The sequence below is a fragment of the Saccopteryx leptura genome, chromosome 1 (assembly GCF_036850995.1).
Source record: "Saccopteryx leptura isolate mSacLep1 chromosome 1, mSacLep1_pri_phased_curated, whole genome shotgun sequence".
In the NCBI taxonomy this organism is placed as follows: Eukaryota; Metazoa; Chordata; class Mammalia; order Chiroptera; family Emballonuridae; genus Saccopteryx; species Saccopteryx leptura.
The window spans coordinates 5,672,358-5,688,565 of record NC_089503.1 but is presented as its reverse complement, the minus strand read 5'-3'; the positions used below and the strand labels follow the sequence as shown (position 1 = coordinate 5,688,565).

The following is a 16,208-nucleotide window of genomic DNA, read 5'->3' as shown; positions in this document are numbered from 1 at the left end:
GTGGCTGCCTGGCCAGCCGCTGACCTGGGCAGCCGGCGTGCTTTCTGGATGACTGAGCAAAGACATGTGTCCCAGGGGTCAGATGCCGTCGGAAAAGTATCCAAGGTGCCCACAGAGAGCTCATGGGAGGAGGAACTCCCCAAACTGCGGGGCCCTAGGCTGGGTCACAGGGGCTCCAGTCCCTCCCCACTCCCACTTTCCTGTCCCTTGTCCCTCCTTCCCCGCCAGGTCCAGTCATTAGGAGGAGGGCGGAGGCCAGCTGCCACCCCAGCCCCAACCCTGCCGTGGCTTCCCCACCCGTCGCCCAGCAGAGCTGGGAGAAGGGAGACGCTGTGACTTGGAATAAACTTCGGTTTTGATCATTAAACAGACACTGGAATTGCAGCTCCTGGACCGAGCCTGTTCGAGGGACCAGAAGTGAAGCTGTGACCGTCATTGCCTCTGAGACTGACCGGAGACGTGTGGCAGCCACCCAGGTTCCCACGCAGGTGTGGGCAAAGGTGCCATCTGCGTGCTCACTACAGTGTGTATGGCATGCTTGGTCTTCAGTAACAGCCAGGCACATGGACACTTACTCATGGGCCATTGGCTGCTTGCCGGGCCTAGGGGACAAGTCTCCGTCCCTGTCCCGTTGGTCTGGCAGCAGCCCACACCTGGCCCGACCCCTCACTCACCTTTTCTCCTGGCTCCTGGGCCTCCCCACCCCTGTGCTTGAAGGGTCCCAATGTGCAGCCCTTGAACCTCTTTCTTCGTAGCTGCTCCTCCAGGATCATGGCCTTCAGTACTAAAGATTCCCACATTACTTTTGTGTGTGAGTGTGACAGAGACAGAGAGAGACAGAGAGAGGGATAGAAAGGGACAGATAGTAAGGAAGGGAGACAGATGAGAAGCATCAGTTCTTCGCTGCGGCACCTTAGTTGTTCATTGACTGCCCTCTCCTATGTGCCTTGACCGGGGGCCTTCAGCAGATTGAGTGACCCCTTGCTCAAGCCAGCAACTTTGGGTTCAAGCTGGTGAGCTGTGCTCAAACCAGATGAGCCCGCGCTCAAGCTGGCAACCTCGGGGTTTCGAACCTGGGTCCTCTGTGTCCAAATCCGACGCTCTATCCACTGCGCCACCGCCTGGTCAGGCAATTCCCACATTTCTATGCCCAGCCCAGGCCTCTGGCCTAACCCCCAGGCCCTGCTCATTCTACTCCTCTGCTGGGAAGTCTGATAGGACCTTGGCTACACAAGTTCAAGGTGGACTCTGTACCCCACCCAATGTCTCTTCCCTTCCATCCCTGACACTTGGATCTCAGAATGGCAGCCCCTGTCTTCCAGGCACTAATGGTCAAATGGTTTGACATCATCTTTGACACTTTCTCAGCCCTGACATTGCTCTCCACGTCCTCTCTACCCTCAGAGAGATTCCTGAATCCAACCCAACCACTTTTCCCCATCTCTGCTGTTGCCATGCTGGTCATCAGCATTTTGAACTTGGACCACTGCAATGGCCCCTCAGCTAGCCTCCTTGTTCCCCTCCTGCCCCGTCATTCTATTTCCCACACAGTGGCAGGAAGATTCTGTAATATGCAAATGCAAACCCATGTTCCCCCTGCTCTGGGCCCTCCAATGGCTCCCACCCCCCATCTCACACAGAAGAGGCGGCCTCCATGACCCACTCCTCTCTGATCTTGTCTCTCTGCTCTGAGCCCTCCTGACCCTCACTGTGCCTCAGGGCCTTTGCACCGACTCTTCCTGCTAGCTGCAAGGCTCCTTCTCTGCCTTCCTCCAGGTCCCTGCACAAATGAGGTCTTCCTAGTGAGGTCTTTTTCATCTTCTGACCCTCTTTTTTTAAAAAATAATTTTTTTTAAAAATTTATTGATTGTTAGCGAGAGAGGAAGAAGGGGGAGAGAGACAGGAACATTGATCTGTTCCTGTATGTGACTTGACTGGGGATCGAACCGGCAACCTCTGCACTTTGGGATGAGGCTCTAACCAACTGAGCTCTCTGGCCAGGGTACCCTTTGACTCTCTTACTCTGCCTTAATTTTTCTAGAACAGGTATCATCACCTGACACCCTAGTGTGGGGGTGGGCAAACATCTGTGTAAAGGGCTGGACAGTAAACATTTGAAGTTTCATAGGCCGTGCCATCTCCGTTGCAATGACACATCTTTGCCATCAGAGAATGAAATCAGCCAGAGCCAACGCCCTGGGCGAGGCTTCACCTGACCTCAGGTCCCTTCCCGGAGAGGAGGGTCTGTGAAGACGGGCGCCAGATCCGTGCCCAGGGGCGGCAGTAACAATCCACCGTACTCGGGGGCATCAAGCGGCAGAAAGTTCCACCCTCAGTCTGGAGGCCAGACGTCTGAAATCAAGCCACGTGTGGGGTTGTGTCCCCTCTGAAGGCCCTCAGGAAGGTTCCTTCCTGCCCCACCAGCTTCTCGGGGCACCGGGCCTCCTGGGCTGTGGCTACATCTGTCCGATCTCTACCTCCATCTTCTTTCTTTTCCTCTTCTGTCTGCCTCAGATCTCTCTGTGCCTGTCTGTATGAAGGACCATTGTCATTGAATTTAGAGTCTCCTGGGATAATCCAGGATGATCTCTTCCCCTTAAGGTTCATAATTATACATGCAAAGACCCTTTGTACGAATAGGTTAACAGTCACAGGTTCCCAGGATTAGGGTGTGGACATATCTGTTTAGGGGCCACTATTCAACCCATGGCAGGTGACTTCAAAGTGTTTAAAAAGGGACATCAAACCTGAACGTCAACTCCTTAATCTGCATGGAAAACACAGCTGCCAGGTGGGCCACCCTCTCACGTGGCTTTCCAGGACCTCCTGTCTGTCCCAGGAGGCAAGTTACACGCCGTGCCCCGTGACCCGGAGGGCCGAAGCTCAGGGCTGCAGCAACTTGGGGCTGATAACCATCAGGAGGAGGCGAGCTGGCTGTGGGGCGCCCACCCCGAGGGCGTGTCTGGCACACCCATCCTTCACGCCCTGTCGTGGGCCTACGTCAATCACACCTCCCCTGAGTGCAGGGCTTCAAAGTACAAAGAGCATTTTTTCAAATCTTCTCTTGTGCGAGGTTTACACGAGCAGTGAGAGAAAGATGAGGCGAACAGGTATCTTCACTCCCGTTTTATAAGTGAGGACACTGGGGCGCAGAGGGGAAGTTCGGCCTGAGCCCCTTGCACCCTAGCTGTCTCCATAGAAACCATGGCCTGCTACTAATAAAGCTCTGCAGGGGGCCCATCACCAAGCACCGGTGGCTGCCTTCCCAGGTCGCTAGGAGGCAGTGCTGTGCAGAGGACACGCCCATGGGGACCCAGGACAGGCTGGTCAGTGGACATTCCCTCTGCGCTCCCTCGCTGAGCCGCCCTCAGGAGGGCGTGTGTGGCTCATAGAGGCGGGAAGCTGGGAGTCTGAGGCACACCTCTGTCCACGGGGCCCGGCCCGGCGGGAGGGCCCTGGTGCCCAGAATAACTCTCCAGAGTCAGCATGTTCCGGCTTGGGAGGGAAACCAAAAAGGCCTTCTCCGCAAGTGTCCCAGGGCTGAGGTGGCATCCTCTGCAGGGCCCTCAATGGACCCCCATGGAGCCCTGGTCCCTGGAAAGCATTGGATCTGACCGCGGCTGAGGGCCCCCCCCCCCCCACGGCGATGGAGCCTGCGTCGGAGGAATGAACGGAGAATGAACATTTCCAAACGCGAGGCCGAAGAAGAAGTCCGGTGGCGGCCGGCGAGCTGTGACAGGCAGCCTTCCGGGGAAGTGGGAGGTTAGCACCTTCTCCGGTTGCTTCTTACATTACTGAAGAGTCTAAAAATTACTGCCCTTGTGGTGTCGGGATTCTGCAGAATAAAGTAGTGATTCGTTCTCATTTGTCCTCTGCAAATGATTTTTCTCAAAGTTCTGGGCAGAGTCAGGTGACCTGGAGTGTGGCTCTGATGCCTGGAAACCTGGGGCACAGTCTCTTCCCTCTTGGGGGGATCTCTGGTGGTCCCTCCACAATCGACATCACGAGTTGGCACAGGAAACCCCAGGGCACCCCAGCAGCTGCTGCCAGCATCTGCCATCTCCTCACTTAAATGCCCTTCTCTATTGACTGAATTCTCCCATCCTAAGAGTTCAAGCTTGCTACCTCTCTCCTTGATAATAAAGAATCCCAATATCTGTGTTTTATATTCTTGTTTCATTCTGCGTTTAATCATCTGCATCACTGAGGGTAGGATCTGCAGCTTCTCAGATTTAGAACCTGGACTTGTGCCCTGGCTAGATCGCTCGGTTGGTTCAAGCATCATCCCGACCTGCAAATGTTGCATATTTCTGTCTCTCTCTATAACAACAACAACAACAACAACAACAGAACCTGCACTTGCTTGAACTTTGGGCGAGCGATGCAGTGTGTCTAGCAGCAGAGCCCCTATGGTGAGCCACCCTGGGCCCCTTCCCCTCATCCCCACAGTCAGGGCCCTTTGCCATCTCTCCTGGCTGCTACCACGGTACCTACCTGCTGACCAGTCACCTGCACAACCTCTTTTTTCCTGGCAGCCCTGGATTCACTCAGCAGCCAGAGTGCCCCTTTTATAAATGTAAATCAAGTCTTTTCACTTCATTCATTCATTCAACAAACATATATTAAGTACCTACTATGTGCTAGGCCCTGGTCTAGGCTCAGGGGATACACAAGGAAGAAAACATATGAGTCTCTGTTCTCCTGGGGCTTCCGTTCTAATGGAGGGAAGAAAGATGAGTAAACACTCAGTTTGTCAGATGTCGGTCAGGGAAAAGGGGAAAAGTAAACCAGGGAGATGAAGCAGGAAGTGCTGGCAAGGGGAGAGGGGGTGGTTTGCAATTTTCAAAGGTGGTCAGGGAAGACCTGGCTGAAGAAATAAAGATGTAAAGAAGTGAAGCATGTGCATAACTAGGATAAAAGAGTTCCAGACGACCTTGGCCGGTTGGCTCAGTGGATAGTGTGTCTGCCCTGCATCCAGATGTCTCTGGTTTAATCACTGGTCAGGGCACACAGGAGAAGCGATCATCTGTTTCTCTTCCTGTACCTCTCCTCCTTCTCTCTCTTGCCCTCTCAGCCAGTGGCTTGATTGGTCCGAGCAAGCGTCAGTCCCAGGTGCTGAGGATAGCTTTGTTGATTCGAGCATTGGCCCAAGACAGGGATGGCAGGGTGGATCACGGTTGGGATGCATGAGGGAGTCTCCTTTCCTCTCACTTAAAAAAAAAAAGAAAGAGATCAGCAAGTGCAAAGGCCCTGAGGCAGCTGTGTTCCCTGTCTGTCTGAGGACAAGCATAGAGGCTGTTGTGCTTGGAGCAGGGTGAGGGAGAGGAAGGAGGGTGCATAAAGAACTTGGAGAGGAAAAGGGAGGAGTGTGGCCAGATCAGGCTTAGGAGGGGCCATAAGGCCTTTCGCTTCTACTGTGACTGCTATGAGAGCCACAGAAAGTTCTTGCGCAGAGAAGGGTTGTGCTCTGACTTAACATGCTTACTCTGGCTGCTGAGATTAGGCTGAAGGGGTCAGGTGGGAAGCAGGTTCTCCATAGGGGTGAGAGGGGACCCAAACTGGGGTGATGATGGTGGAGGCGTGAGAAGAGCTGGGAGTCTGCATCTGTTCTGAAAGTAGAGTGAACAGCTTTGCGACTGGGGTTGGGCATGGGGTGTGAGAGAGAAATCAGCAAGGGTTTTGCTACTTAAACACCTACAATGGCTCCCGCTCCCGCTGCCCCATTTGCACGAGCCTTTCTCTTTGTCAAACGTCCCTACCTTCCCAGGTCAGAATTCCCCAGACAGCGCAGCCTAACTCTCTTCAGTTTTTATGGCATTCCTCACAGTGTGTTAATGGTGTTGTGGGGCTTTTGTTTGCTTTAAATTTATCTGTCTTCTTGTTTTTGCTTGTCTTCCTCCCTAGAATAACACCCCATATATACCAGAGACATTCTGCCAAGCTTTATCAAGTTGTCACAAATACAGGAAGAATGTTGGCATCCGTGAGCACCCAGTTGTTTGTGTGTTGCCTGTAGCTAGTTCACTTGCACACTTGCACCTGCAAGCTAGGCACTGGTGGCCCTAGTCTATAAGAAAGGAAAGTGTGCAGAGAAGGTTATATTTAGACCTGCCCAAGGGCACGAAAGTCTGAACTGAGGGGGGAAGGTTCCAGAGCCAGTCCTTCCCATGCCCTGAGGGTCCAGGTGGCTGGAGCTCCATGCTCAGGTGGACACAGAGCCGGGGAGATGGGGGAGGGCAGCCCCTGCAGGTTGAATGAGTCAAAGGTACGTTCTGCCACTCTAGGGAGCTTTCTCACTCAGTCCGCCTAGAAGCAGATGAGCGTGTCTTTGCTCAGTCTTTGTACCATAAGTAACATAGAGGGTGTACATTTAGTTTAAAAATAAAACCTCAAGCCCACTCCAATCTCAGCCCATGCAGCTCCTGTCTCTCCATCATCCACTTCTATCCCTGTCCAGAACAGTCTCGCGGTCGCCTTCCTCTCCCTTCCCGGGCGCCCTCACCCGCAGTGCGAACAGGTGTCGCGGGGCTGCCGAGCGGGCCCAGCCCTTTCGGCTGCGGTCGCGGGAAAGCGCACAGACCTGGCTCCGGGCCCCTGGCTTGCAGCCCCCAAACTGCCTCAGTGTGTGCCCGCAGATAACACTCCTCCCCACGCCCCGCCCCCGTGCCTCAGTTTACCCAAAGGTAAAGGCCAGGTCCTTGAGGCCCTTCAGGTGACACACCTGCTTCCGGGACTTGATCGGCCCGGGGCCCCGCGGGACGGAAGCCCGGAGCCCGACCCCTCGTCCCAAGGAGCCGCACCGTCCGGCCCCAGGGTATGCGGGGGGCGCGGGAGGGCCGCGGAGCCACAGCGCAGCGGCAGCCTCTCCGCGGGCGGGCTCCGGGGGGCGCCCGCGGGAGGGCGCGGCGGCGCTGGGGGCGCGGGCGGGCGGGCGGCGGCGGCGGGGGGCGGAGACGCGGCGCGGCTTCCGCTCCCGCGCCTCCTCCCTCCTCCCCCGTTGTCCTGGTTCGCAGCGCCCGAGGGGGAGGCGGCAGGCGCCGGGAGCCGCGCAAGGAGCCGCCGCGCCGCGCCGCGCCATGGAGCCCAAGTGAGCGCGGCGCGGGCCCGGCCGGCCCCGGACAACATGGAGGCGGCACCGCCCCGGCCGCCGCCGCCGCCGCCGCTGCTGCTGCTCGCTCTCTGCTGCAGCCTGGCCCCCGCCGCGGGTAGGTGTGCGCGGGCCGCAGGGACAATGGCCCGGGCGGCTCGCGGCCAAGTGCGCAGCTCGCGGTAGCGACTTTGCAAGTTGGGGGCTAGTTGGGGCGCGCGCCGCGAGTCCCCGCTGCCCCACGCCGTCCCCGGCGCCTGGGTGCAGCGCGCGGCCCTTTGTCTCAGCCGTCCGGGTCCCTCCCAGGGACGCAGGGCCCGGTCCAGAGCGTCCCGGGGCGGCGAGGAGGGTGCGCGGGCGGCGCCGGCCCCGCCAGGTGCGGTGCGGGCGGGTCCTCACCTGCCCGGGCCCCGGGGCGCGCTCTGAAGCGCGCCCGCGTGAAGCCGGCGGGCGAGGCCGTGCTGGGACCGTGGGGACCCCGGTCCTGCGAGCAGGCACCGAGCGAGGTCGTCCGGCCCGGAGACAGGCCTGGCCGCCCCGCTTCGGGAACTCTGGCGAGCCTGTTTCCGATGGCCGCGCTGCCGGCCTGCGAGCTCCGAGAACTGATTTAAGTTGCAGAGAAAGTTCTGAGACCCGGCGTCGGGCGGCCTGGCCTGTTGCGCTGGCCTTTCATCAGCGTTGCTGTCGGTTTCCAAACTCACTGACACCTGCCAGGTGCCCGGACGACCCGTCTGGCCACTGGGGCCGCGAACAGTGGCGCCCGGCCCGTTTTCACCCCGGGAGGTGGCTGCGTGGGGCCGCCGCGGGGGAACGCGGTTCCAGAGCGCGGCGCGGTGGGACAGCGAGCTCGTGCCTCAGTTGTGCACACCCTTGGGGAGGTCTAGGGCTGGGGATCTTTCTCTGCAACTTTTGGTTCGTCCCAAGGGGTGGAGTTGAGGTCAGGAGGGCTCAGGAAACCTAAGCGCCTGTGAAACGCTACACATGTTCTTTTAATTTGGAGATTGCCATGTGGTTTTTGAAGCAAGTCTCTCGCTACCTAAATCATTATCCTGGGACGTGACTGTTGTTTTTCTGGAGTGTGGCTGGGCAAGTGGACATGGCCAGCGAATCCTGTGCTCTGGGGGCTGCTGTTCTGCCGGTGGTGGTTTTCGGGGGGAGGAGGGCAGCGAGCCTCAGGTCCCTTTGTCTGGGCCTTTTTAAGGCAAACAGCTGTCTCCCTGGATATATCCAGTGTGGATATTGCAGGGAGGTGTCCCGGCCTGGCTCTGTGGTCACATTCCCAGTGCTGCGGCCCCTACATTGAGATTTGGGGCTATGGAAAAGGGGTGGTTTCTTCAAGTCCCCCTGCCCCCAGCCCTAGCCTGGAGACTGTTGGCGATTTCACCCCAAACGTATCTCTCTCCGGAGCCTGTTTACATTTCTCGGCCATGTCTGATACTAGCAAAACAAGGTGACGACAAAACAATGACAGTATCTGGGTAGTTCGGGCCAGCGTGGCTCCTTTTCTTCCCGGAAATGCCTGGGTCACAGAGGCAAAAGGGTTTTTTATTTTATTTTATTCTGGGGAGGGGGGGGGGAGATGTTTGTTTAAAAGGTGGGGTTTCTCAGCTGGCTCCGTTGTTTTGCACTTCGTTGCAGTTTTGAATTTCCTATACCTTTCGGGACGATGTTGCTGGAGTCGAGTGCCTACCACTGTGTGGTTTGAACCCTAAAGCAGAAGGATCTGATCTCATCTGTGGGGCTCAGTGGTGTATGAGGCAAAAATAGAGTTGATTAACGTTAGGAAGCTTGTGAGCATGTGGCTCTTTAGAGCACCTGCTGATGTGGTGACCCCAGGCTTAAAATGGAAGGACAAGGTGGCATCTCTCTGCAGAACCACCAGGAGGGACCATTCTCTGTAGGGTATGTCCCTGGTGTCTGTGTTTAGTTTATGCCTCCGTCGGGAGTGGAACCAGTAAGTTGGTAGCTAATTATTTTTCCTGATTGCTTCCTGTTGCAATTTGAAGCTCTGAGCCCATGGAAGTGCCTTTGTTCTCGTGGTCCCAGTGCTGGGAATGGTCCGGGCTGGTCCCCTCTGGCCCCACAGTGCTGCTCCAGTCCCAGCCTGTCCAGGGTTCCCCAGGGAGGTCACTACAGAAGCCCAGGGCCTGGCCCACTGGGAGGGCCCAGCCAGTGGGTGTTAACTCAGTGTTGTATGGAGTCCGCTGAGAGCGTCCCGCAGCGAAGGACCCTCTGATTTCCAAGGCAGGGCCCATGTTCCTTGTAAGCCTCCTATTTGGATCCAAGAATTTACCCAATCCACCCGTATAGTCCAACGCTTGCTGTGGAGATCTGTCGTATTTGGAACCCGTCTAATTTCAGCTGCACCACTCAGGCATTCAGCAGAATTTACACACTGGTTGGGGGGGGGGGGTTGCAGTCAGGTGAGCAGTCAGCATGCCTGCAGCAGGGGCGTTCTGGGGCCAAGTGGGGCCTTTGGGATCGGGCCAGCCTGGTTTAAACGCTCAGCGGCTGGTTGACTTTGGACAACTTACCTAACTTCTCTGTGTCTGGTGTCCTCACCTGGTCTCCCTGACCCTGGAATGTTTTGAAGCATTAAATGCCATGTGTGAAACCCTTAGCACTGTCCCTGTCCCCAGTGAGGAGCTGGTGGTGGCAGAGCCGCACGCAGTTCCTGTTGCGTAGTGGGGTCCTGATCTTTCCGGCCTGGAAGGTCACAGGGGTCCCCAAACTTTTTACACAGGGGGCCAGTTCACTGTTCCTCAGACCGTTGGAGGGCCGCCACATATAGTGCTCCTCTCACTGACCACCAATGAAAGAGGTGCTCCTTCCAGAAGTGTGGCAGGGGGCCGGATAAATGGCCTCAGGGGGCCGCATGTGGCCCGCAGGCCATAGTTTGGGGATGCCTGGTCTAGAAGCTGTTATCACACAGTCTGGATTTTTGCTCTGTGTCTGACCTGGGATGTCACTGTCTGACTCATGTATTGCTGTGACCCTGAGTGGGGTGTCTCGAGGTGGTTAACAGTGTGGACAGAGCCCAAGTGGCCCAGGGTCTTGCTACTTGTTTTGGGAAGGGGAGAGAGTTGGACATCTGACTCCCCCTTGGTGTGCCTCAGTTTTCTCATCTGTAAAATGGGGACAGTAATACTTTCCTACCGCAGATTGAGTTTCAGCAGCCTGGTACTGTATCAGCACCTACTGTAGTTGGTGATGCTCTCAGCGCCTATGTGAATGGGATGGAAGGACAGCAGTCAGGTGTTCCCTGACTGTGCAGCTGAGGGAGAGCTGGGTCCAGGCCCCCCCCCCCCCCCGCCACGGCCCCAGAGCTCTGTCTCCTCATGGGCCAGGTGGTCTCCATTGAATGAGGCCAGGTCACGCTGCAGGCTGGATGTGATCTCGAAGGGTTGGAAGCTTTTGGAAGACATTGGTCAGGGGGAGGACAGGAAACACGGGCTGGAGTCAGATCTGTCCTAGGTGAAAGGTGTGGAATTGATCTTTTATTAAAAAAAAAAATTTTTTTTGAGCTATAGTATACGTGATATAAAATTAATCATTTACAAGTGTACAATTCATTGGCATTTAGTACACTCACAGGGTTGTATCACTGACCAACATTTCTATCAAGTGAGAAAACGTTTCCACCCCCCCCAGATAAACCCATTAAACAGTGACGGCTCATCCCCCCGGGGCAGCCACCAGTCTGCTTTCTGTCCCCGTGGACTGGCCTGTTCTGGACATGTCATGTACGGAGTCATGTGGCGTGTGGCCTTTTGTGTCTAGCTTCTCCTCTCTAGCCTCACGGTTTCGAGGTTCAGGCACATTGGGGCACGTGTCAGCGCCTCGTTCCTTTCCGTGGCTGAACGGTCGTCCGCCGTGCAGGTGGGGCCCTTGCCTGGCGGCAATGGGATTGGTCTTGCTGGGGGCACGGGCTGATGGCCGTGAGTGACGTCTTAGTGGGGCTCGAGCGGTGGCAGCTGTTGTGAGCTGGGCTGGGAGGTGGGCAGATAAGCCTGAGATCTTCCTGCCTCTGTTCAGAGACGGGAGAGCTGATGGCGAAGGGAGCCGAGGGGACAAACTAAGGGCCTGCGCTGGCCCCTCCGGGAGCAGGGTCTCTGGGAGGTAGACTTAGTGTGTTGACCAGTATGACGGGAGCCCTGAGGGAAACTGGGCCTCTGTGCCTTAGGAGGCCTCTTGGACCGTCTCTTAACACATTCCCGAAAGGGGGAGGCTCTGATGGGAGTGAGGGCTACGTCCAACCCTGTTCCTTTGGGGGCTTGTTGACACATTTGCTCAGAAAGTGGTGGTGTGGTGTGTGTGCCGGAGATAGGTCCCCTGTGGGGCCATTCTGGGGACGGCACAGTCCGAGCGCTGACATGCCGAGGCAGCTGCGGTCACACAAAGAGCTGGCCCGGGGTCCCTGCCTGCCCGTTTGGGCTGGGCTGGGCTGGTCTCTGCTTTCTCTTCAGCTCTGGAAAGTGGATTGTTAGCTCTGGGCCTCAGTTTTCTCATCTGCAAAATTGGGACACCAGCCTTCTGCCTTACAGGCCCTGGTGGGGTTCAGGGAGCGGAGTTAGGGGAGACCCAGAGGTCGTTCTCTGAAGACAGGCCATTGTGGGAAGGATGCGAGAGGTCCTTCCCTTAGGTATCCAGGTTTCTTTTCGAAAGTCCTAACCCCGTGGTCTAGTTGGAGCCCTGGAGAGGGTCTCTGTCTGGGGCTGGTTTGCCCCGGAGGGTTGACTGGCAGCTCTGATCCAGGCTGGAGCGCCAGCTGGGGGCAGACTTGGCAGCTGGCCCTTCTCCTGCTGAGTGGGGACCCCCCCTGTGCACCTAAGCCGTGTGGGGTGTGTGCCAACCAGGGAATGCCCTCGCCTACATCAGTTCTGCCCGGTTTTGAGCTTCTAGCAGCCCTGTTGTCCGTACAGCTCCTGGGCTGGCCTTGGCTTCCAGGTTGTCCTGGGCTGCCGGGCGCCCGTGAGGGGACTTAGCTCTCCACCGGCTGCCCATGGGCTCGGCTGGACCCCGGCTCGGCTGCCCACGAGCTCGGCTGCCCCGGGCTGGGCCTCCCCAGGGAGGGTGTGCCTCCACCTCTCCAGGAGGCGGCAGACTCGTGGTGCTGGGACCTCAGGTTGTGATCAGTCTGTACCCAGATCACAAGTCCTCTGTCCCCTGGTCCTCTCTGGCTATGAACCTCCTTGGACAGTGGTGGTCAACCTGGTCCCTACCACCCACTAGTGGGCGTTCCAGCTTTCATGGTGAGCGGTAGCGGAGCCACCAAAGTATAAATAAAAAGATAGATTTGACTATAGTAAGTTGTTTTATAAAGATTTATTCTGCCAAACTTAGTGAAAATTCGACATAAAGTACTTGGTAAGTAATTATTATTATATGCTTTAACTTGCTGTAACTCTGCTTTATCAATTTTATAAAGTAAAGTTATTTCCCTACTTTATACATCACCATTACTATGGAACTGGTGGGTGGTTAGAAAATTTTACTACTAACAGAGATACAAAAGTGGGCAGTAGGTACAAAAAGGTTGACTACCCCTGCTCTAGGAGGTTGCTATGGTGACACCACCTATGAGGGGGTTGGGGTTACTGTTACTCTACAGGTACTGTACTTTTTTTTTTTTCTGAAGTTGGAAACGGGGAGGCAGTCAGACAGACTCCCGCATGCGCCTGACCGGGATCCACCCGGCACGCCCACCAGGGGGCGATGCTCTGCCCATTTTGGGGCGTTGCTCTGCCGCAATTAGAGCCATTCTAGCGCCTGAGGCAGAGGCCACAGAGCTATCCGCAGCGCCTGGGCAAACTTTGCTCCAATGGAGCCTTGGCTGCGGGAGGGGAAGAGAGAGACAGAGAGGAAGGAGAGGGGGAGGGGTGGAGAAGCAGATGGGCGCTTCTCCTGTGTGCCCTGGCCGGGAATCGAACCCGGGACTCTCGCACGCCAGGCCGACGCTCTACCACTGAGCCAACCAGCCAGGGCCCAGGTACTGTACTTTCTTATTTGCTTTATTGGTTGGTATTAATTCAACCTACATTGTTTGAGTGCTTTTAGTTTGCCTTGGTGTGATTTTCTAGTGGTTAGATTGGTTTGATTGAAGCAAGGACTCACTCACATAGGAGAGTAAATTAGCCTTTTGGGGGCCCTGGTGCCCCTTTTATTTAATTTCATTTTTTATTGATTGATTTTAGAGCTAGAGGAAGGAAGAGATACAGAGAGAGAGAGAGAGAGAGAGAGAGAGAAATAGCAGTTTGTTGCTCCACCTATCCACGCATTCATTGGTTGCCTCCCATAAGTGCTCTGACTAGGGATCGAACCCTTATTCTGGTGACTCGGGGCAACGCTTCATCCAGCTAAGCTACCTGTCCCGGCCCCTGGCTGTCCCGGCGCCTGGCTCTCCTTTAGGAATCTGATGGTGGCTACTCTCCTAGGAGCCTGTATTTCCACCTGGGGCTGGTGGTGCTGAGCCCCCAGGGTTCTGTGCAGCTTGAGGGGGCAGTCCGGGCTGGAACAGGCCTGAGAGGGCCCCTTGGCAGGATGAGGCGGTGGGCCGCAGGCTGGCCTGCACCTGGAGCCTCGGTGTGTGGCTGAGTCAGCCCTCGCCTCTGGACCCCCAACTCCGAGCCCCTCACCGCGCCCTCTGTCCTGCTGGGGGCCCAGTCAGTGCACATGACCACACCCGAGGCTTTTGGTCTCATCAGAAAGTCTCTTTTCAGAGGCCCTGAGGCTGGGGCCTTGGGCCTGAGTAGCCAGCCTGCCCGCAGGGGGTCCTCATCAGGAAAACGTGACGACAGTGGTACCCACTGCGTGGGCCTGTAAGCCGTCGGGGTCCGATCCAAACTGGCAGTAGCATGTTTGCACGTTGTCCTTCTCTGCATGGCTGGGCAGCAGGCAGGCGCGGGCCGTGTGGGTCAGCCTGGTGGGCTGGGCCGGGTTGATGGTTACCCTCTGGTGCCTGGCCATGTGGGCTCCGCCTGGTGCCATCGTGCAGGGAGTCATCCCTCACGCGGAGGCCCAGTACTGTCCCCAGGTCCCTCTAGGGTCTGGCCTGGCACAGCCTCGCCACTGTGTGCCCCATAGTGGGCTGCAGTGTGGTTCATCCTGGAAACATGGGCTGGCTCTAAACGGCTCTCCTGGGACTCTGCTATCCCTCTTTCCTAGTTGATTATTTTAAATTCAGAACACTTCCTTTTTTTTTTTTTTTTATTGTGGTAAAATATATATAACAATTTGCCATTTTTATCTTTCTTGTTGTTTATTTGATTGCTTTTAGAGAGACAGAGAGGGGAGGGAAGAAGGGAGGGAGAGAGAAGCATTTATTCATTGCTCTATTTAGTCGTGCATTCATTGGTTGCTTCCTGTGTGTACCCTGACTGGGGGCTGCACTCACTTGGCGTGGGATGATCGGATGATGCTCTAACCAGCTGAGAGCGACCATTTTTAAATGTACAGTTCAGTGGTATTAATTACATTCACATTGTTGTGCAACCATCCCTGCCATCTGTTTCCAGGATTCTTTTATTACCCCAAATAGAAACTGTATCCATTAAGCCGTCATACTCCCTGGGCCCCTGGCCCATGGCCCCTGGTACTTCTAATCTGCTTTTATGTGTCTTTGCATCAGCCCATTCTAGGCACTAGATATTTGTGGAGGCATCCCCTATGTTCTGTCTGGAGTATTTCTTTTAGAGCAGGGGTCCCCAAACTTTTACACAGGGACCCAGTTCACTGTCCCTCAGACCGTTGGAGGGCCGGACTATAAAAAAATATGAGCAGGTCCTGGCTGGTTGGCTCAGTGGTAGAGCGTCGGCCTGGCGTGCAGGAGTCCCGGGTTTGATTCCTGGCCAGGGCACACAGGAGAAGTGCCCATCTGCTTCTCCACCCCCCCTCTTCCTCTCTGTCTCTCTCTTCCCCTCCTGCAGCCAAGGCTCCATTGGAGCAAAGTTGGCCCAGGCACTGAAGAAGGCTCCATGGCCTCTGCCTCAAGCACTAGAATGGCTCTGGTTGCAACAGAGCAACGCCCCAGATGGGCAGAGCATCGCCCCCTGGTGGGCATGCCGGGTGGATCCCGGTCGGGCGCATGCGGGAGTCTGTCTGACTGCCTCCCCGTTTCCAGCTTCAGAAAAATAAAAAAATTTAAAAAAAAAGGAACAAATCCCCATGCGCACTGCACATATCTTATTTTAAAGTAAAAAAACAAAACGGGAACAAATACAATATTTAAAATAAAGAACAAGTAAATTTAAATCAACAAACTGACCAGTATTTCAATGGGAATTATGCTCCTCTCACTGACCACCAATGAAGGAGGTGCCCCTTCCGGAAGTGCGGCGGGGGCCGGATAAACGGCCTCAGGGGGCTGCATGCGGCCCTCGGGCCGTAGTTTGGGGACCCCCGTTTTAGAGTGATGTTTGTCAAGGTTCATCCAGGTTGTAGCGTGTGTGGAAACGCCCTGCCTTTTCATGTCTGAATAATACCTCATTGTAAGGGTAGAGCGTACTGTGTGTGTCCATTCACCCGCTGATGGGTACTGCGATCGTCCCCCCCTTCGGCTGTTGTGAATAATGCAGCTAAGGACACGGGTGTGTAAGGATCTGGTTGAGTCCCTGCTTGAACTTTGGATTGGCTGGGTCATATGGCAGCTCTGTGGTTCGTCTTTTGAGGAACCGTCTGACTGTCTTCCGTGGCAGCCGCAGTATTTTATATTCTCATCAGCAAAGCACAAGAGTTCCAGTTTTTCTACGTCCTGGCCAACCCTTACTGTCTCTTTTTTCTTGGTTCGAGCCATCCTAGCAGGTGTGAAGTGGTAACTTGTGGTTTCGAGTTGCATTTTCCTGGTGACTAATGGTGTTGAGCATCTATTTATTTATTTTTAAGTGAGAAGAGGGGAGATAAAGAGACAGACTCCTGTATGACTCCCACATGCACCCCGACCGGGATCCACCTAGCAACCCCTGTTTGGGACCGATGCTTGAACCAACCCAGCAATTTTTAGCACCTGAGGCTGTTACGCTTGGACCAACTGAGCCATCCCCAGTGCCTCGGGCCCAACACCCAAACTTGTCAAGGAGAAGAGGGAGAGAAGGGGGAGATGGCAGGGGGAGAAACAGATGGTTGC

General features: G+C 55.7%; 2 protein-coding genes across 3 annotated transcripts in view; one reads left to right on the top strand and one right to left on the bottom strand.

The window, feature by feature from the left end:
- Positions 1-4,643: 4,643 nt before the first annotated feature.
- Positions 4,644-7,092, bottom strand: LOC136406685 (gap junction alpha-3 protein-like). Of its 2 annotated transcripts, XM_066386751.1 has the most exons (3): positions 6,678-7,092; positions 5,924-6,067; positions 4,644-5,210 (listed from the first exon to the last, which is right to left on the bottom strand). In XM_066386751.1, exons 1-2 carry the CDS (start codon positions 7,076-7,078, stop codon positions 6,022-6,024), a joined length of 447 nt encoding a protein of 148 aa, XP_066242848.1. In that variant the 5' UTR covers positions 7,079-7,092; the 3' UTR covers positions 4,644-5,210; positions 5,924-6,021. The 2 variants fall into 2 exon arrangements, with proteins under 2 accessions (XP_066242848.1, XP_066242935.1); XM_066386838.1 differs by lacking the exon at positions 5,924-6,067 and having other exon boundaries at positions 6,722-7,092.
- The window catches only part of LRP5 (LDL receptor related protein 5), a 118,372-nt gene continuing 109,150 nt past the window's right edge, over positions 6,987-16,208 (top strand). The window contains exon 1 of the mRNA XM_066385798.1: positions 6,987-7,205. Within this exon, the coding sequence (XP_066241895.1) occupies positions 7,124-7,205 (82 nt within the window). The 5' untranslated portion in view covers positions 6,987-7,123. The remainder of the gene's footprint in view (positions 7,206-16,208) is intronic.